At 54.5% G+C, this 20679-nt stretch overlaps 1 protein-coding gene across 1 annotated transcript in view; it reads left to right on the top strand.

Moving 5' to 3' along the window:
• Positions 1–1352: 1352 nt before the first annotated feature.
• The window catches only part of PTH1R (parathyroid hormone 1 receptor), a 99682-nt gene continuing 80355 nt past the window's right edge, over positions 1353–20679 (top strand). Inside the window, exon 1 of the mRNA XM_054171284.1 lies at positions 1353–1518. Within this exon, the coding sequence (XP_054027259.1) occupies positions 1444–1518 (75 nt within the window). The 5' untranslated portion in view covers positions 1353–1443. The remainder of the gene's footprint in view (positions 1519–20679) is intronic.

Genomic DNA, 20679 nt, shown 5'->3' on the forward strand with positions numbered 1-20679 from the left:
GGGGAGAGAAAAGGAGGGAAAGGGGAGGGGCAAGAGAGGAAAAGGTGGGGAGAAAAAAGAGGAAAAGAAGAGGAGAAAAAAGTGGAAAAGAAGGGGAAGAAAAGAGGAAAAGAAGGGGGGAAGAGAGGAAAAGGGGGGGAGAAAAAAGAGGAAAAGAAGGGGAGAGAAAAAAGAGGAAAAGAAGGGGAGAGAAAACAGGAAAAGAAGGGAGGGAAAGAGAGGAAAAGAAGGGGGGAAGGGGAGGAAAAGAAGGGGGGGAAGAGAGGGAAAGGGGGGGAGGAAAAAAGAGGAGAAGGGGGGAAGAAAGGAAAAGAAGAGAAAATAGGAAAAGAAAGGGAGAAAAAAGAGGAAAAGAAGAGGGGGAGAAAAAAAGAGGAAAATATGGGGGGGAGAAAAAGAAGAGGAAAAGAAGGGAAGAGGAAAAAAAGAAAACAAGGGGGAGAAAAGAGGGAAAGGAGGGAGAAAAAAGAGGAAAAGAAGTGGGGAAAGAAGACAAGAAGCTGGGAGAAAAAGTGAGGAAAAGAGGAGGAGGGAAAAAGAGGAAAAGAAGGGGGGGAGAAAAGAAGAGAAGAAGGGGGAGAAGAGTTGGGAGGTTTGGGTTTTTTTGAATTGGGGGTGGTTTGGGTTCTGTTGTCTGATTTTATTTCACCTAAAAAGCCAAAACGTTCTGAAACCCCAAAGATAAAATTACTGGGATCTAAAAATAAAGCAGCGGTTAAAAGCCTCCCCCACCCTCTCCAATCTCCCACCCCTTCCACCCCTCCCTCCCTCTCCCTCCTTCTCTCTCTCTCTCTTCCCTTTCGCTCCCGGAGCCTTTTTGCGTTTTGACAAAGAAATTATTTCGACTTCCCCACTGCCTCCTTTACAAAAAAACTAATAAATACATCGGGAAAAGAGAGGGGGGGGGGGGGGGGAAAGCCAAGAAGAAGAAGGAGAAGGAGAAGGAGAAGAAGCAGGAGAAGGAGAAGCAGCAGTTTGGGGACCATATGGATGTGATTTTTTCCTCCTCCAAGACAGATGCACATGGAAAACAAACAGCAGCAGGGGCTGCAGCCCTGAAAGAGGGAGCGAAGTGACTTCTTCACATGGGTTCTGCCGGGTCGCGCTGAAGGAGTTTTGCTCACATCATCTCCAGCCATGAGAAAGAGAAGCCGGGGACCGGGGTTCCTCCTCGTCATGTGCTTCTCCGCCTAAAACTGGGGAAACAAACAAACAATCGAACAAATTCCGGCCGAAGGGAAAAAAACACAACAACAACAAGGGGGGGTTGGGGGTGGGGGGGGTGGGGGGGGGTGGGGGGGGTGGTTGTGGGGGGTGGGGGGGGGGGTGGGGGGGGGGGGGTGGGAGGGAAGGAGAAATCATCTGCAAGCCGGCGAGCTGGAAAGATCTCTCGTCTTCCTACTTCCCTGAAGGAGCTTGGATGCTGGGAGAAGCCTCTTGGATATGGGATCATATCTGGTTTATCACAGCCTGGGTTTGATCCTCTGCTGCTCCGTCCTGAGTTCAGTCTACGCTTTGGTGAGTGCCCCTCCGGCTTTTCCCTCCCTTCTGTCTCCTCGGATGGTGTTTCCTCGATGAGTAATTTAGCGTCTGGAGAGTTTAGGAAGCAAAAAGCAAACCTTTGGGATTTCGAGTTTTGGGGGCTGGTGTCTGGGTGTTGTCGTGAGGATTTCAGGTTTGGGGGGGTGTGGGTGGGAGCTGTTCTGATTTCTTTCCCTTTTGGTTTGTGTCGCTGCCTGCAGTTGGGTCTCCGGCTTGCTGCCCCAGGCGAGATTAAAATGTCTCTGCTTCCCCCAAAAGAGTTTTGAATCACTTTTAAACCCTCTCTCCAGATAGGAAAGGAGTGGAGCTTGACAGGGAAAGCGTTTGGGAGATCATTTCAGAGACACCTCTGAGGAAAGGGCAACTCTTCTCCCTTGCCTTTTTTAAGCCTTTTGGGGTTTTTTCCACACACACACACACGAGGCACCCCCTCCCCTTCCCCCCACACCCCCAAACTGCACATTTCATTGTAATTTAATCTGCAAATCCGCCTAATCTCAGCAAAAGAAAACTACCCAGTGCCTTCCTCTCTGGGATTCAATTTGGAGAGGCGCTTGGAGTGCAGGGCTTGCAGACAGTTTACACTCAGAAGCATGAAAGTAGTATTAACCCTTTGCTCCCTGGCCCTGTTTTCACCTGGTCCTGCAAAATGCCTCTCCAGACCTAGCTAAAAGGGCTGAAATCTGTCAAAACTGCCTCGATGGTGGTGATGGAGAATGAGGCTGAGCACTTCAGACCCATCCTCCGCGGCCCCAAGGGGTCTCCACAGCCCTTCTGCAGAAGCAAAGGGGAATGTCATGCAGAACCAGGCACCAGAGGTTGACCCACTGCTGGGTGTGCTGCTTTGGCATTGGCTTCCCTTGCCTTTTCCACCCCTGGAATCACCACTGCTGCTACCATTCCCCAGCCCCTTCTGGTGCAGGAAGGGGCACCACCACCCAAGGTGGTGTTTGCTTCCCACGAGGGATGGAGATGTGCTTGAAAGGGAGTTTGAAAGGTCAAGGCTCACCCTGGTCCTGGCTGCAGTCAGGTCCTCCTAGATCCTTCAGGAGCCACCACCCTGGGCCCTGTCCCCTGGCTTGGGCAGGCACCACTTGGGAGTTTGTGCAGGGCTGGTAGGGTGACCATTTCCCCCAGATGCCCAGCATCATGCTAGAGAGAAACACAACCAACCGTTGCTGCAGTCCCTCCCCACCTTGCTCTATCTCCAAGCACAACCCCACCTTTCAAAACCCAAAGCCAGGGACACTGGGAGGACTGCTTGTAGATTTCTTGAGGTTTTAGTGATGGTTGAGGTCTCTCCCCCATTCTGAGGCTGGATTATCATCTCCGTGACCAGGTCTGCCTTTGGGGCCATATCGTGACAGGGTAGGTCCTGTAGCACCTGCTACCCTGCCACTTCCACAGCCCTGCTGCTGAAGTCAGCACCAAAAGCCCTGCTAGCTTGGGGGTGTCTGTTGGTACTGGTGAAAATCAGGGTCAAGAAACAGCCAGGCTGGAGCTCAGCACACTTGAGGAGCAAGGGAAGACAGGCAAGGCTGCAGAACGCACCTCCAAGCCCCATCCCCAGTTTATTCCCTTCTCCTGGTGCATCCCAGCACCTCCAGGAGGTGCAGAGGACCAGCCAGTGAGCCAAGTGTTAGCTACCTCTTGCTCCCAGTAGGCATTTGATTTTGATGCCCCCCATCACAACAGACACTTTCAGATCCCAGGTAATTTGCTCCACAGCACTGGGGGGCTCATGGCTGGAGCAGCTGCACCAGCTCAGGGTGAGCTGGACCTAGGCATAAATCAGGAGGAGCTCCGCCAGGGGCAAGAATAAAGGGAAATGAGGTGGGAAGAGGGGGATGAAGGATGTACCAGAGCCTTTCTTCTGCTGCCTGACCCCTTCCTGGACCGATTTAGGGTCGTGCTGCTACAACCCCCCTTGGGTTTAATTAGGCTCAAGCTGAAGTGGATGTTTCAGACTCTTCCCTCTCTTCCCAAATCCACCATCACCAGCTGAAGGAGTTGCCAGGAGGTTTCCAAAGCAGCCCTGACAATTCAGAGAGGCTGCATGTCCCTGCTGACATCCCTTTTAGGCAAAATGAGAAGGTCAGCCTCGTGTCATCAAACTGCAAGACAGAGAAGGACTTGCAGGGTGCTTAGAGCTCGATCTCCTTTCACTGTTGTTTCCTTCTCAAACTTAATTCAGTGTTGAAATGAGCTTTGAAAACAGAGTGGTGTTGGCTGCAGGTCCCAGCACGGTGATGTCTTGGTAGCTGTGGCTGTAAGCTAGGTCACAGGCTGGACTTGATGGTCTCAGAGGTCTTTTCCAGCCTCAATAATTCTGTGATGAGCTGTGAAGGAGGCTCCCAGATACAGATACTTGCTAATTGGTGGAGGGTCTGAGCGTGTTTCATGTGTTGACACCACTAGAAGTCACCAAGTGACTCCCTCCTAGAAGCAGCAAGCAGAAGCCAAAAATCCATCAATGAGAGCAGCAGGAAGGATGGGCTTGGAAGGACCTAATTTGGAGATAAGCTCTGCAGCAGATTTGGGCTAAGCTAAAAGTGGGACCTGACCTTCCGCTCCCCCCGCAGCGCACAGCAAAGCTCCGTTTGTGTGGTTTGAGTCAGGAGGATTCCTGCAGACTGGGGCAGCCAGAGCTTCAGGGCACAATTCATCTGTCTGAGGCTGGAAGACTTGAATCCTGAGAGCCCTGATCTTAAATGTTGTGCTCCTTGCAGCTGGGTCACTTTGCAGTTGGGTGTTGGTGAAGCTGGGGTGGCCCAGAGCATCTTCTTCACAGGAAGGGCTCTCGGGCACTGGGAACAGGCTTCCCAGGGAGGTGGTGGAGTCACCATCCCTGAGGGGATTGAAAAGCTGCATGGATGTGGTGCTGAGGGACATTGTTTAGTGGTAGTTTAGCAGTAGAGGTGGGGTTGTGAGCTCTAGGCGAGAGGCTGGACTTGATCACCTCCAAGCTCATTTCCAACCTCAGCGGTGCTCCGAGGCATCCTAACTCAGAAGCTGCTGCTCCCTTATCCCTACAGTCAGCCTGCAAAGATGAGAGTGATGGCATTTTGCTGTAAGCCAGAGTGCTGAAGCTGGGATGGGAAATGGGTTTTTGATTGCCTGTGGCAGTGGCAGATCATGGGGCAAGAGACTGGCAGCTCTTGAGGCTTGCATTGAATATAAACCAAGGAGAGGAAATTCAGTAGAGGGGGAAATGCTGGAGCAGTGAGTCCTCTTCAGAGTGAAAAGTGTCCTTGCAGAGATCCTGATCCCGCCATGAGCCATACAAAATCCACAGGGAGATCAGCATCCCTGCCCTGAGCCTCTGAGGGGCAGCTAAGAGGAGGAGATGGTGGTCTTTGATGTGGGGTGAAGTACTGGGTGAAGCTCTGCTCTCCTCCAACTCTTCCAGAGAGGTTGTCTCTGTGGGAATATCAAGATTAAACAGTGAGAGGAATTTTGCTTTGTTGATTGAGCACTCTGTGCCTGAAACCTGGCAGGGTGAGGGGGAAAATGTGGATTCATTCCACTATTTAGTCCAAAGGCCAAGGAAACAACATTGACCCAAGCCAGATAACCCTGCAAACATGGGCTTGAGAAGATGATGTGTGCAAAAGGAGCTCTAAAAGTAGGATCTGGCATCAGCAGAGAAGATGTAGCCACTAGGATTTTATCTGAGCAAAATAAGGAACTCCTGGCAGAGAAAGTTCTCTGTGTCCCACTCCCAGCTCAGAGCTCCCTGGTTTGCTCTGCTGAACCCTTTGGTTTTCACTTTGCTGCCTTCTCTTGCCAGCTCTTAGCCTGGCAGCCCTCCAACCCAGCTGTCACTGGAGGAGATGTTCTGAATGATGATAATAATGATGATAACAATGATGATAATCAGAGAGGGAGGAGAAGGAGAAGGAGGAGAAAGAAGGAGAAGGAGAAGGAGAAGGAGAAGGAGAAGGAGAAGGAGGAGAGAAGAGGAGAAGGAGAAGGGGGGAAGAAGTAGAAAGAAAAAGAAAAGCAAGAAGCCATCAGCCTTCTGCAGGGCTTTGGACTAGAGTAGCTCCAGTTTGGAGGGAATAGCTGAGGTTGACTGAGCTCAGCCTGAGGCAGGGAAGGTCTGTGTGGGGCAGCAAAAGAGCCCCCCACTTTGTTGGGAAGGTCTTGTCCTTCAGCAGTGCTTGGTGCCTTGCAGGAGGTGCTGCACATTTGGGGGGCTGATCCCTTTCTGATTGCTGCAGCTTGTGTTTGCCCAGTCCCTGGTCCCCCACCCAGGCTGCCGGGGCAATGCTGAAGCTTCCCTCCGGTCTTGGGGAGAAGATGCAGTACCCCCAGAGATGTTCAGGGGGGATCATTAGGGATTTTTGAACCTTTTCCTGCAGACCCAAAAGCAGGGGCAAGCTGGGCCTGATAACCTGCAGCAAAAGTCCCAAGGGAGCTGTGTCCACCCCAGCACTAGAGACAGGAAGAGAGCTGGCACCAGAGTGATGCTTGGGTCCCCAAGCAGCCCGGCCCCGGGTGCTCGAGCAGCTGGGTGAAGGAGCTGCCGTCTGGGGTTTTGCTCTTTGACTTGTTCCTTTTTGCCTCTGCTCAGCCCCCCATCTGATCTCTAGCTGGAAGGGAATGCTGCTCGTGTTCTGCTTCAGCAGGCAGCCCCTAATAAAAAGAATCACCCTAAGAATAAACCAACCCCGAGCAGAGCTCCCGCACAGCCCAACGAGCTGCCCAACCTTCCTTAAACCAGGACAGGCTCCAAGAGGAGGGAAACAATGTCTGAAATGTTCTTTGCCCTGCACACTCTTGGGAGCCTGCCCACCCCTGCCCCACGTATTTAGGAAAGATAGAGGGATTGTTATTGTAGCAGGGGATTAGCAGAGATCCCGGGGCTATAAAACACTCCGCCGCAAAATAGAAAGCAAACAAAGCCTCCCCTGCTGTCAGGGTGATGCATGGCTCGGGATTTCAGCCTGTGCAAGCCAAACAGAACCCCAGCTGCCCACTGGCAAGTCTGACCCGGGCAGGCTGGGGCTCGGGGGCAGATCCTGGGATCAGGAAGAGGAAAAAGCACAGAATCAGAGTCATAAAATGGTAGAATCAGAGGATCACTGAGGCACAGAAAGAGAAATCATAGAAACATAAAATCATAGACTGGTTTGGGTTGGAAGAGACCTCTGGAGCTCACCCAGCCCAACCCCACTGCTAAAGCAGGACACCCACAGCACAGTGCCCAGGGGCACAGTGCCCAGGGGGGGTTGGAAGCTCTCCACACCAGGAGACTCCACAACCTCTCTGGGCAGCCTGGGACAGGGCTCCAGCACCCTCACAACAAACAACTTTCTCCTCCTGTTCAGATGGAACCTCCTGGGTTCCACTTTGTGCCCTCTGCCCCTTGTGCTGTCCCTGGGCACCACTCAGCAGAGCCTGGCCCCAGCCTCTTGCCCCCCAGGCTCCCTTTAGCTCCTGCTGAGCATTGCTCAGCTGCCCTCTGGGGCTGCTCTTCTGCAGGCTCTCAGCCCCAGGGCTCTCAGCCTTTGCTGCTCCAGGCTCCTCAGCATCTTCCCAGCCTGCCCTGGACTCTCCCCAGTATTTCTTTGTCTCTCTTGAACTGGGGAGAGCCCAGCATGAGGAAGAGGAAAAGCAGCAGAGCAGCTGTGTGCACAACAGGGGGTAAAGGCTGGAGGAAATGCAATCCGAGGTGTGCCTTGCAGGTCCAGGCAGTTGTTGTTTGGTTTCTGGCCTCCTAGAAATAGCCCCAGAGCAGTGCTTTGAGAGCAGTCTGGCTAGGGTGGTGTGTCTGTGAGGAGTACCTCCTGCCCCAAACCCAGACAGCTGCTTGACCCTGCCAGGGGTCCCATGGCCCTTTGAAAAATGATGCTGAGAGGCTGGGAGCTGTCCCACAGCTCTGTGTCTCCTACAGGCTTGTTTCCTGGGCTGGAAGGACTAATAAGTCTCCCTACAATATCATAAGGTCCTCTCTACCCTGCAGGAGCTGGTAGTGAGGTGGGGGTTGGTCTGCTCTCCCTAGTGTCAAGTGATAGAATGAGAGGAAATGGCCTCAGGTCGCACCAGGAGAGGGTTGGGTTGGGTACTAGGAGCAATTTCTCACCTGCAAGAGTGGTCAGGGGCTGGCACAGGCTGCCCAGGGAGGTGGTGAAGTCCCCAGCCCTGGAGGTGTTCAAGAAATGTGTGGCCATGGCACCAGGGCTGTGGCTTTGTGGGCATGACGGTTGGAACTGCTGATCCTGGAGGGCTTTTCCCAAGCAAAACAGATCTATGGTTCCATAAGGAACACTCCTAGGGTGTAAAGATGCTGCCTGGGGGATCTCCCTCTGGGAAATGCATCTCTCAGCCCCTCAATTCCATTCAGTTGAAACCAGTCCTTGGTTTGCAGAGTTATTTAGGACACAAAGCTCACACTCATCACACTGAAACCCCCAAACTGCAGCTCTTACTGGGCAGCCTCTGATCAAGCAGTGGGGGGGGAGCTGGGAAAACCCCCAGCTGCCTCATCCCTGAAACCATTCCAGGTCAGGCTGGTTGGGGCTCTGAGCAACCTGCTCTAGCTGCTGACTGCAGGGTGCTTGGTCCTTTGAAGGTCCCTCCCAAGCCAAACCATTCCATGACTCTATATAGGACTGCAGAAATCCTGCTCCCAGGAGGTAGAGATCTGGCTCCAGCTAAACCTTGCTGTCCATTGGGTTTTCTTTGTGCCTGAGACCTGGAGGAGGGGATAGAAGAGCTGGGCTACAGCTGCCTCCAGCTTAAACCCCTCCTGGGAGCTGGCCCTTGCTGCCACCCTCATCCCACATGCCTGGAAGAGGGTGATGAAGTCCAGCATGGATTTAGACTGTGCAGCTCTCCAGCCCCACGGCTCTCACTGGCCTCATCTCAAACTTTTGAGGTCTGATCATGGGCAATTTGCTTTCCCTCTCTGCATCCACTTGGGTGTCAGGATACCACCTGGCTGCCCCAGCCCACAGCCACCTCAAACTTCAGCTGCCCTTGCAGGAGCTGCTCTGTTGGAGATGATCTTTCTGTTGCACCTTTTGCAACGTGGCAATAATTATCCCTGGGGCTGAAACTTGACCTGCTGGGTCAGACTGGGCTTTGCTGTCTTGTGTCATGAGAAGTAAACACCCAGACTCGTGCTTGATGTACCTGGCTTAGCATTAATCCCTTTATTTCCACAGAGACCAGGGTGACCCTTGCCAGGGATTAGAGGGGTTCTGTGGTTTATGGTCTTCCTTTCCCTTTGGAGGCTCAGCTTGGACTGACTTCCAGAAACCTGATTTTCCAGGAAAGGAATGTTTTGGCCTCGTGGCATCCTCTTAACAGATCACACTTTGATCCTCCTGTAAGACAAATTCCCCTGAGAACATTCAGGTGATGGTTGAAATCTTCCTCAAGGCTGGCTTGGCTCTGCTTTTCCCTTTCCCTTGGACTTCTTTACCCATTTTTCCTCCCACCCCTCCAGCAGGCCTACTTCAAAGCATTTCAGCAGCCCAGGGAATGTGCTCCTGTCTCCTTCTCTCCTGACCATGTGCATCCTTCCATGAGCTGATACAACTCACTGAGCTTGCAAGAAACTAAGTAAAGCTAGAAAAAAACCAGAGCATACAAGTAGCAGAAGGTTTGTAGCTGGCTCAGTGAGAGACATCTGCTCAGCAAAGGGTTGGATGAATCCCTGAGACGTGTGAGGATGAGACTGGGTCACAGAGGTGGAAACAAGAGGGGAGAGTGACCAGTGATGTGTGCAGGTTTGTCCTGACACTGTGGCTGTGCAGTCAGGCTGGCATAAAGCCCTCAGATAGAGACCTTCTCACTGTCTCCAACTCCCTGAAAGGAGGCTGGAGCCAGGTGGGGGTTGGTCCCTTCTCCCAAAGAGCAGAGGCAAGAGGAAACAGCCTCAAGTTGCACCAGAGGAGGTTTAAGTTGGACATGAGGAACAATTTCTTCTCCCTGAGGGCTGGCAAGGTCTGGCCCAGGCTGCCCAGGGCAGTGGTGGTGTCTCCATCCCTGGAGGGCTTTCAGAGCTTTGGAGAGGCAGGGAGGCTGTGGATGCCTCTCTCTTGGAGGTGTTCAAGGCCAGGCTGGATGGGTCCTGAGCAACCTGCACTGGTGGGAGGTGTCCCTGCCCATGGCAGGGAGGTTGGAACTGGATGATCTTTAAGGTCCCCTCCAACACAAAGCATTCTGTGACCCTGTGATGATTCTGTGGACGTGCAGATCAAGCTTCAGTCAGATCAGGGCAGCTCATCAGCAGGAAACTTGGCCTCTCAGAAAAGACCTCCTCCCAGATGAGTGTCTGGGGCAAGGGCTGGAGGCAGGAGCTGCTGTCTCAGCACAGCAGGCAGGTTGGTTATCTGCTTTCTCACACAGCTACCCCGATGCTAATCAGGGTTCCTCGATGCTATCTCTGCTGTAGCCTCCCTTCCCCGCTCTCCCAGCTGCTATCTGCTTGGGCTTGTCACACCGAGAGCGAGAAGCAGCCTCAGATTAGCTGCTTTGAAAGTCACTGGGTGTCCTCAGAAACCCTTCTCATCGCTGAACTTTGGCTTGAGACCCACAGGGTTTGTTTCCCTGTATTTGCACAGAAAAGTGACTGCTGTGCAAAAACCTAACCTGGGATTGCCACGGGTCAGGGGATGAGGCCCTCGGGGAGGAGCAGCAGATAGGTGGTGGAGAACTGCCACCTCTTGGGCACGTAGCAGGGGATGAATGATTAATTCACTGAGACCCAGTGGGACTTGGAGGGACACTGCCAACATTTAGGACTTAGAATCACAGTATCATGGAATGCTTCAGGTTGAAAGGGACCTCTGAAGGTCATCCACTGCAACCCCCCTGCAGTCAGCAGAGATAGCTGCAACTAAAGCAGGTTGCTCAGAGCCCCAGACAACCTGAGCTGGAATGGTTCCAGGCATGGGGCAGCTCCATGGCTGACCTGTAAATCCCTTCTTTGTAGCAAGTCATTTCATCAACCATCATTTTAGGCTCGAGGTGAGGAGAAAGTTCTTCACAGAGAGAGTTGTTGGCCACTGGAATGTGCTGCCCAGGTTGGTGATGGAGTCGCTGTCCCTGGAGGTGTTCAAGAGGGGATTGGATGTGGCACCTGGTGCCATGGTTTAGTTAGTCAGGAGGTGTTGGGTGACAGGTTGGACTGGAGGATCTCTAAGGTCTCTTCCAACCTTCTTGATTCTATGATTCTATGATCATTGTCTTATGGCTTGATTTGTTCAGCTGCTTCATTTGCCTTGAGCACCCAAGGGACTGCAGCATCCCAGGAGAGCACATCTTGGGCACTAACCCCTGGCCTAGGTTGCCCAGAGAGGTGGGAGTCCAACCTTTAAGTGAGCACAGGCTCACCTGCACCCAGACCATGTTAGTGCTGTTCCTCTTACCCACAAGGCCTGAGAATGAGCTGTGGTGCTGAGGGAGGTGGCTCAGTGGGAGTAGCTTAGCAGTGCTGGTGGGGTTGCAAGCTCTAGGCAAGAGGTTGGACCTGATGATCTCAAAGGTCTCAACAGTTCCATGATTCTGTGGTTTCTCAACCACTTTATTCAGTGACACAGTGAGGTCAGGAGCTCCTGGTAGGAAACCACAGGCTGGACTGGAGAGCAACTAATTCATTGATTTTCTGAGCTGACCCAGAGCAGGTAGTGCCTGCTCTCCTCCAGGAGCCTCTTGTCTTGCAAAGCTCGGACCCAAATTCCAGCTGGACTGCTCTCCATGAACTTCACACATCCTATGTCCATTTTCACTGCCCAATCCCCTGCCTCTCCTCAACATTCTCTGACTTTCTGCTTGACTCCTACCTCCCAGGCCACCTCTCCTTTCAGACACAGAGCAATCAGAGCTAAAGTAGCTTTGAGGCACCAGCTCGGCCGAGTGGCTCTGAAGAAATAAACCTTTTTCTCCTGGCTGCACTCAGAGAGTGAGATCAATAAAGCAATATTATGGAGGGTGTCTGTGGCCCAGCAATTTCACTCAGCTCAGTAAAACAACAACAAAAAAAAGGAAAGACAGAGCAAAAAGCAAGGAAAATAAAAGTAAAAGGGAGCTGATAATAGGTGAGGCTGCTAAAAGGGAACCAACACAGAGAGCTTCAAAAGCCAGAACTGCTGCTTTAGCAGAGGCCATCAGCTCAGGAAGGCTTTCAGCCTCCCAGAGCTGGTATCTCCAAAGTGTTCTCTGAGATTGCCTTTTCTTTCAGTGCCCTTGGGGTTACTCTCACTGAATTAGTTGCTCTGAAATGGTCTCTTCAGCAAGGAAAGAAGAGCAAGGAGTTGGGATTTAGCTCTCCCCTTGACCTTCTGTGTGCCTTCAGGGCCCTTCTCACTGTGGATGTGCAGAGGAGGCACAGAGGACATGGGGGGAGTGAAGGTGGACTCCCAGAACTTGGAAAAGTGGTTCCTTTGTGTTGTTCTTCCCAGAAAAGGATGAAAGGGGAGAGATGGATCTGGAGGCATGGAGGTGGAAATGTTTTCCCAGTCGGAATAGCCATGGTGCATTAGGAAGAGTGTGGGCAGCAGGTCAAGGGAGGTGGTTCTCCCCCTCTGCTTTGCCTTGCTGAGGCCACAGCTGGAGGACTGGGTCCAGTTCTGGGCTCTCCCCAGTTCAAGAGAGCCAGGGAACTGCTGGAGAGAGTCCAGGGGAGGCTGGGAAGCTGCTGAGGGGCCTGGAGCAGCTCTGGGAGCAGCAAAGGCTGAGAGCCCTGGGGCTGAGAGCCTGCAGAAGAGCAGCCCCAGAGGGCAGCTGAGCAATGCTCAGCAAGAGCTAAAGGGAGCCTGGGGGGCAAGAGGCTGGGGCCAGGCTCTGCTCAGTGGTGCCCAGGGACAGCACAAGGGGCAGAGGGCACAAATTGGAACCCAGGAGGAGGAAGTTGTTTGTTGTGAGGGTGCTGGAGGCCTGCCCCAGGCTGCCCAGAGAGGTTGTGGAGTCTCCTGGTGTGGAGAGCTTCCAACCCCTCCCTGGGCATTGTGCTCCTGGGCATTGTGCTGTGGGTGCCCTGCTTTGGCAGGGGGTTGGACTGGGTGAGCTCCAGAGGTCCTCTCCAACCCCTAACCTTCTATGATCCAATGATCTGAGGCTGTACCCCATAGAATGTGGTCGGCCTCGAGGTCCTGAGCTGCCAGGGTTTGGTAGCACCTGGTGTGTGCAGGAGAGTGAGTGTGGGCATGGCTCTGCCTCATGCCACAGCATTGCCATTGTCTTGGAGCATGCCAGCCTCTGATCCCCCTGCAGAACACCAGCTCCAGCTCCACTTCACTTCCCACCACCACTGATGTTTCTCCCTCAGCCTTTCAGCACCACGGTGCAGCATGTTTGGTGGTTTGGTGGTTGGGTTCTTTTGGTGTTTGGGGGCTGGGTGGCTGTTTTGGGGCTGGGTTTTTTTTTTTGGTGTGTTGTTGTTTCGTTCCTGGGGTCAGAATTCTGCTGTGATTTGCTCCAACCTCATCACAGAAACCACAAAGCTCAAGGGGCCAAAGCCTTCTGCTGGCGTAAATCGGTGGGGTTCCTGTGGAGTGCAGAAGGGCCAAGAGGACCTCATCTGCTGTCAATCAGTGTCATTGAAACCAGGAGAGGGATGGAGGGGGGGAGGGGGGGATGTGGAGAAGTCCAGCTGGCACATGCTGGTCCTGGTCTCCTGATCCTGAGCTGCATCTGGCTGGGAAGGGAGCGGATTCAGCAGCCTGAGAGATGATCTGGGTCGGATGACAACCCCCCCTGTTTCCAGATGCTTCTCCAGCCCCTCTTCAGCCATGCTTCAGTAGCTCCTTTTGTGGCTGCCTGCCTTGTGCCTTCTTGAAAGCACTGAAACAAGAGCAATATGGGGGGGGCTGGAAGGAGGGAGTGTGCCCCATGCTGCTGGCAGCAGTGGTGGTGGGGAGGGCTGATAAGCATGTTGGCAGGCTGGGATTTTCAAGCCACAGGACAGGGCTGAATTCAGCTGTGGATTTGGGGCCACTCCTGAAGGATGCCAAAGGAAGTCTGAAGTTCTGAGGTTTCAGCTGAGCTATCATCAGGGCTTAAAGCAGACTCTGCAAGAGATGATTGGCTTGGGGTAGGGTTTTTTTTTCCTTCTCTTCCACTGGTTTTGGCCTGGCACCCCTTGGTGTCATCCCCAATGTCACTGTGATCAACACATTGGACACCAAGTGCTGCTGGCACACGTTTCTGGGGGGCTGGGAGTGGGCATTCAGGGCGTTCAGAGTTAGAGCTGCTGCCTGCTCCTCGTTTCCTTCGTCCTCAGCAAAAGATGACTCAGGTTCATGGGGGAGCAGGGGGAGGGGAGGATGCTTCAGCCAGTGGAAATGGGAATGTTTAGCACTCAGGTGAGGATCCAACCCTGGGTTTGTGCCAACCAGTCTGAACACAGAGAGGATCTCCACAGGGGACAGTGCAGGTGCGTGCTCGGCTGGCCTGACTCAGCACTTCCTAGGCTGAGGAGGGCTCTAAGCCGAAGGGTGAACTGCCCAGCCATGAGCAGAGCTGGGTGGAGGACTGGTCAGAGGTGGGTCAGAGTAGGAGCAGACAGCCCAGGTGGATCCCTGAGCCCCTCCACTTGCCAGCTTTCCTGTTTCTGCTGGTATGGAGACGAGCAGCTCGTCCCTGCTGCAACGGCAACGCAGCCAAATCTTCTGCACAGCAGTCACCAGCCCAGGGCAGTCACCAGCCCAGGGCAGTCACCAGCCCACAGCAGTCACCAGCCCACAGCAGTCACCAGCCCAGGGCAGTCACCAGCCCACAGCAGTCACCAGCCCACGGCAGTCACCAGCCCAGGGCAGTCACCAGCCCACAGCAGTCACCAGCCCACGGCAGTCACCAGCCCAGGGCAGTCACCAGCCCACAGCAGTCACCAGCCCACAGCAGTCACCAGCCCACGGCAGTCACCACCCCACGGCAGTCACCAGCCCACGGCAGTCACCACCCCACGGCAGTCACCAGCCCAGGGCAGTCACCAGCCCATGGCAGTCACCACCCCACGGCAGTCACCAGCCCAGGGCAGTCACCAGCCCACAGCAGTCACCAGCCCAGGGCAGTCACCAGCCCACGGCAGTCACCAGCCCAGGGCAGTCACCAGCCCACAGCAGTCACCAGCCCACGGCAGTCACCAGCCCACAGCAGTCACCAGCCCAGGGCAGTCACCAGCCCACGGCAGTCACCACCCCACAGCAGTCACCAGCCCACAGCAGTCACCAGCCCACAGCAGTCACCAGCCCAGGGCAGTCACCAGCCCACGGCAGTCACCACCCCACAGCAGTCACCAGCCCACAGCAGTCACCAGCCCAGGGCAGTCACCAGCCCAGGGCAGTCACCAGCCCACGGCAGTCACCAGCCCACGGCAGTCACCAGCCCAGGGCAGTCACCAGCCCACGGCAGTCACCAGCCCACAGCAGTCACCAGCCCAGGGCAGTCACCAGCCCAGGGCAGTCACCAGCCCACAGCAGTCACCAGCCCACGGCAGTCACCACCCCACAGCAATCACCAGCCCACAGCAGTCACCAGCCCACGGCAGTCACCAGCCCAGGGCAGTCACCAGCCCACAGGCACCGCTGGGACCATGGTGAGGGGCCCTAGGGTGTGACAGACACCTAGCAGACAGAGGCATGAAACTCCTTTCCTGGCTTGGTGCCTATCTCCCTTCTACTCTGCAGCCAGCTTTCACTCCCAGCACTGTTAGTCCTCCAGAAGAACCAGGTTCTCCTCCCTCCTCTCTACCTCATGCACCTCCACCACAGCTCTTCTCTCCACCATGCCTTCCTCTAGGGCTCTGAGGCCATGGCTGCCCTCAGCCCCAGGTGAGCAGCATGTCAAACCTTCCAGTGCCTCCCCTCCATGCCCAGCAAAAGGAGGAGGTGGTATGGAATGCTGGAGCTGACTGGAGCTGGGAGGACATCATACTCCATCCTTCATCCCTAGAGTGGTGTAGAGGTGGTGCTGAGGGCCATGGTTTGGTGGTGACCTGGCAGTGCTGGACTCCATGATGATAAAGGTCACTTCCAACCACAATGATTCTGTGGGGTTTGAGAGCTGAGAAGTTTGTGAAAGGTAAATAAAAGCCTCAAAATCTGCCACTAACACACATGCAGGCTGGATACCAGGTCCACATCTCCACCAAGAGATGGCAAAGGGCTCACAAATAACAGAGAAAGGTCAAAAGCCACCACTCAGGCAGCAGTTTCCACGCTTTTGAGGCTAAGGGAGCAGTTAGACACCAAATATTGCCTCCAGCTCACTGTGGTCTGTATCCTCTGGCCTTTACTCACATATGGTCTGTAGAGGAACTGGGGATCACTCTGTGGGAGCATCAACCAAGCTGCAGACTGGCTGTGCTGCTGGCCTCTGGGGGAGCATCAACCAAGCTGCAGCCTGGCTGTGCTGCTGGCCTCTGGGGGAGCATCAACCTAGCTGCAGCCTGGCTGTGCTGCTGGCCTCTGGGGGAGCATCAACCTAGCTGCAGCCTGGCTGTGCTGCTGGCCTCTGGGGGAGCATCAACCTAGCTGCAGCCTGGCTGTGCTGCTGGCCTCTGGGGGAGCATCAACCTGGCTGCAGCCTGGCTGTGCTGCTGGCCTCTGGGGGAGCATCAACCTAGCTGCAGCCTGGCTGTGCTGCCGGCCTCTTTGGGAGCATCAACCTGGCTGCAGCCTGGCTGTGCTGCTGGCCTCTGGGGGAGCATCAACCTGGCTGCAGCCTGGCTGTGCTGCTGGCCTCTGGGGGAGCATCAACCTGGCTGCAGCCTGGCTGTGCTGCTGGCCTCTGGGGGAGCATCAACCTGGCTGCAGCCTGGCTGTGCTGCTGGCCTCTGGGGGAGCATCAACCTAGCTGCAGCCTGGCTGTGCTGCTGGCCTCTGGGGGAGCATCAACCTAGCTGCAGCCTGGCTGTGCTGCTGGCCTCTTTGGGAGCATCAACCTGGCTGCAGCCTGGCTGTGCTGCTGGCCTCTGGGGGAGCATCAACCTGGCTGCAGCCTGGCTGTGCTGCTGGCCTCTGGGGGAGCATCAACCTGGCTGCAGCCTGGCTGTGCTGCTGGCCTCTGGGGGAGCATCAACCTGGCTGCAGCCTGGCTGTGCTGCTGGCCTCTGCTGACCCCCAGAGCAGCAGGTGAGGCTAACCTTGCCTGATCTACCCCTTCAAAACTGATTCTTTGAGCTGTCTTCTGCAGTCAGTATCCATCAGTCAGACCTCTGAACTCATCCCATGTAAGGTTATTTCCATCTCCTGCTGGTTGCTGCTGTGTGGTCTATAGAAAGAGCCTTGAACAACACATTAGGTTAGATGCTTAACCTTTATATGGCTGAGGATGGAGATGGCTCCACACCAAAATAACCTGTGTGCTATTTCTGGCTCTGCCAGTCACCCCAGGGGTGACTTTGAGAAGCCCCTTCCTTTTTTGGTTCTTTGTCCAGCTTGCTGCTTTCAGCTTGGCTTTTGAAGCCTCTAGGTACTCACTGAGACCTGAGGGAGTCTGCACCAAAACAACTTTACACCCTTACTTCTGGGCCCTGAGCCAGAAGCTGCTCAGAGGAGAGCTGTGTTTTGTTGCAAGCCTGCGTGAAGATAACAACAACAGACTCTTATCTGTGGCCTCAAAATGTGCTTGTCCTACAACTACTGATGGGAATCTCCAGCCTGTGCCTCCCCCAGGAGCCACTACCACAGATCTGCTGGGTGGAGAGCGGTGGCTTCTCTGGTTGTAGGCAAGCAGCCAAAAACAACATCTTCCTGTCCTCCCCTTCCCAAATCCAGGGTGTGAGGCTGGTGTCTCCCTTCAGCTGGGGCTTCTTCACCTGCAGCTGCAAAGGCTGCTCGGGGTGGGGGCAGCATCACACAGGGAGGTGCACCCCCCAGGGACACTCTGGCTGTGCACCTTCTCTTCAAAGGTGTTTGACACCAACAGGGCACAAGAATCATAGAAGCATTTCGGTGGCAAGAGACCTTTAAGATCATCAAGTCCAACCATGAGCCCAGCACTGCCAGGGCTCCACTGAACCATGGCCCTCAGCACCACAGCTCCAGGGCTCAGAAAAGTCTCCAGGGATGGGGACTCCACCACTGCCCTTTTTGGGGAAGAAGTTGTTCCTCATGTCCAATCTAAAACCCCCCTGGAGGAGCTTGAGGCTGTTTGCCCTTGTCTGTTTCTTGTTCCTTGGGAGAAGAGCCCAAGCCCCACCTGGCTCCAGCCTCCTTTCAGGGAGCAGCAGAGAGCCAGAAGGTCTCCCCTCAGCCTCCTTTTCTTCAAGGTCAACAGCCCCAGCTCCCTCATCTGTTCCTCACAAGACTTCTGCTCTACACCCTTCAGCAGCTTTGTTGCCCTCCTCTGGCCCTGCTCCAGCTCCTCAATGTCCTTCTTGGGATGAGGGACCCAAAACTGACCCCAGGATTCGAGCTGTGGCCTCACCAATGCCCAGCCCAGGGGCACAATCCCTGCCCTGCTCCTGCTGCCCACACCACTGCTGATCCAGGCCAGGCTGCTGGTGGCCTTCTTGCCCACCTGGGCACCCCCTGGCTTATGTTCAGCCACTATCAACCAGCATCCCCAGGGTCCTTTACTTCCTGGCCCTTTCCAGCCCCTCTACCCACAGCCTGGGACCATTCATGAGGTTGTTGTGACCCAAGTGCAGTACCTGGTCCTTGACCTTGTTGAACTTCATCAGCATGACCCCCTGATGTCCTGAGGCCAACAGGAGCAGGGGCTCTGGTGTTTCCCCAGGCTCTGCTTGCCCCTCTGGAGGATGCAATCTGGCCAGAGAAGCTTTCTGCTTTCTCATTGCCTCTGCTGCAGACCAGGCTGGGATGGGAGGGAGGGGAGGGGGGGTAAGAGGCACAGTTAATGGATTTGAGAGATCATTTCCAGGGGAACTGTGCACAGCAGTGCTGTGGTTTCAGCAGCCACCCTGAAATAAATCCCTTCCCTCCCTCCCTCCCTGCAGCTGAGTGCTCCTGGATATTGTTTCAGCCCCCTGGTCAGCTGAGCAGGATAAGCTGAGTTTGTGCAGGGTATCACTTTCTTTTCCCCAAAGCTGTCTCCTGTCTCTTCTTCTTTCTCATGAAAAAAAAAAGGGCTATAAACCATTTGAATGTTTGGGAGGAGCTGCTTCTGGTGGCCCTTGGGTGCAATATTCCTCCCTTGTGCTGGCTTTCAGTATCAAGATGCACATTTCCTCAGCAGACCTCCTTGCTGAAGAGTGAATCATGGCCACAGGCAGAGGAAGATTCAAGCACAGGCACCAAACTGGGTAGAAGTAGCATTAATATGAGGTTGCTTATGCTTGGGGTGATGCACTGCAATGCTTTGGGTTACAGCAAGCCTAGGGATGTGCTTGTCCCACCCTGCTCTGCATTGGTGAAGCCACAGCTCAAATCAGTTTTGAGCCCCTCACTCCAAGCAGGACACTGAGGGGCTGGAGCAGGGCCAGAGAAGGGCAATGAAGCTGGGGAAGGGTCTGGAGAACAGGGCTGGGGAGGAGCAGCTGAGGGAGCTGGGGGTGTTGAGCCTGGAGAAAAGGAGGCTGAGGGAAGACCTTCTGGCTCTCTGCAGCTCCCTGAAAGGAGGCTGGAGCCAGGTGGGGGATAGTAGAGACCAACCTCACACACAAGAAGTGACAGGGAAGAGGAAACAGCTTCAAGTTTCCCCAGGGGAGGTTCAGGTTGGATATTAGGAGAACTTTCCTTGCAGACACCCCACCATTACCTGCTGGAGACCCCACAGAACCATCCAGAGCATGGCAAGAATGTGGCCGGGCATGGCCTTAGCACCAGGGGCTGGCAAATCACAGCTCCTCTGCTGCTTCACTTCAGGCCATGGATTATTAGCCATGGTGGTGTTAGGCTGATGGTTGGACTTGATGATAGTCACAGAGACCTTCTCCAGCCAAGGCCACTCTATGGTCCTTGCACTGCCTGCCTGGATTCCAGGTTGGGACTTTGCTGCCTTCCTTCTGGAGGCTCCAAGTCCTCTGCCCAGAGTGTCTGGGAGCTCTTTTAACTTGGGCTGCAAACACTAATAATGAGAGCATTCTTTGGCTGCCATAAAGCTCCTCAGAGCAAGTGCAAAGGTCATGTGTGCAGACACCCAGCTGTGTCCTGAGGTGGTCCAGGAGCAACAGGGAGCTCGTGATCTGTGAGGCTGAGGAGAGAAGCCGTCTAGTCTAGAGGAGATCAAGGGGATGCATGGTTCCAGCCTCCCCACACATGAAAGGCTTTCTGCACAGAGGAAGAAAGAGAAAAACATCTTCCTCACCTCCCCCAGGGAGAGGAGGGAATGACCTTAGATGATAGAAGAGGAAATGGAATTAAATGTCAGGGGAAGCTCTCCAACAGAGGACAGTAGGGCAGGGGAGCAGAGGGCTGCGAGGGCAGGGGAGGAGCCTGGGGCTGTGAGTCTCTGAACCAGCTCCAGCTCCTCACCAAAGCAACTACAACAGAGATTACTCTGCATGTGAGGAGGTCCTTCCCACCAGACCTGTCTTTTGAACAGTTTAGCACAGAAACATGAGACTTACACTCACTTGGGTTGGAAGAGACCTTGAAGATCACCGAGTCCAGCCCTTAGCCCAGCACTGCCAGGACACCACCAAACCATGGCCCTCAGCACCACAGCTCCACAGCTTTGAAACCCCTCCAGGGGTAGGAACTTCACCACTACCTTGGGCAGCCTGGGACAGGCCTTGACAAGCCTTCTGGGTTAGAAATTATTCCTCTTGTCCAACCTAAACCTCCCTTGGGGTACCTTGAAGCCCTTTCCTCTTGTTCCTTGGAAGAAGAGACCAACCCCCACCCGGCTCCAACCTCCTTTCAGGTCACAGCAGAGAGCCAGAAGGTCTCCCCTCAGCCTCCTTTTCTCCAGGCTCAACAGCCCCAGGTCCCTCAGCTGCTCCTCACAAGTCTTGCGCCCCAGACCATTCAACAGCTTTTTGCCTTTCTCTGGACCTGCTCCATCCAGGAGGCTGTTACATGCTTTCCCCAAAGACCACCTCCACCTTCTCCACCCTCCCCCAAACCCTCTTTGCCTTTAACTTGCTTCTCTACTGCACCATGCCAGAGAGGGCAGATCAAAGAAACGTGAGCCCAGGACAATCTGCTTGCAGAGTTTTAACCCGGAGCAGGAGAGGCTGAGGAACACATCGTGTCCCAAATGACTCAGGGACACTTT

This window comes from Dryobates pubescens, chromosome 21, assembly GCF_014839835.1.
Source record: "Dryobates pubescens isolate bDryPub1 chromosome 21, bDryPub1.pri, whole genome shotgun sequence".
In the NCBI taxonomy this organism is placed as follows: Eukaryota; Metazoa; Chordata; class Aves; order Piciformes; family Picidae; genus Dryobates; species Dryobates pubescens.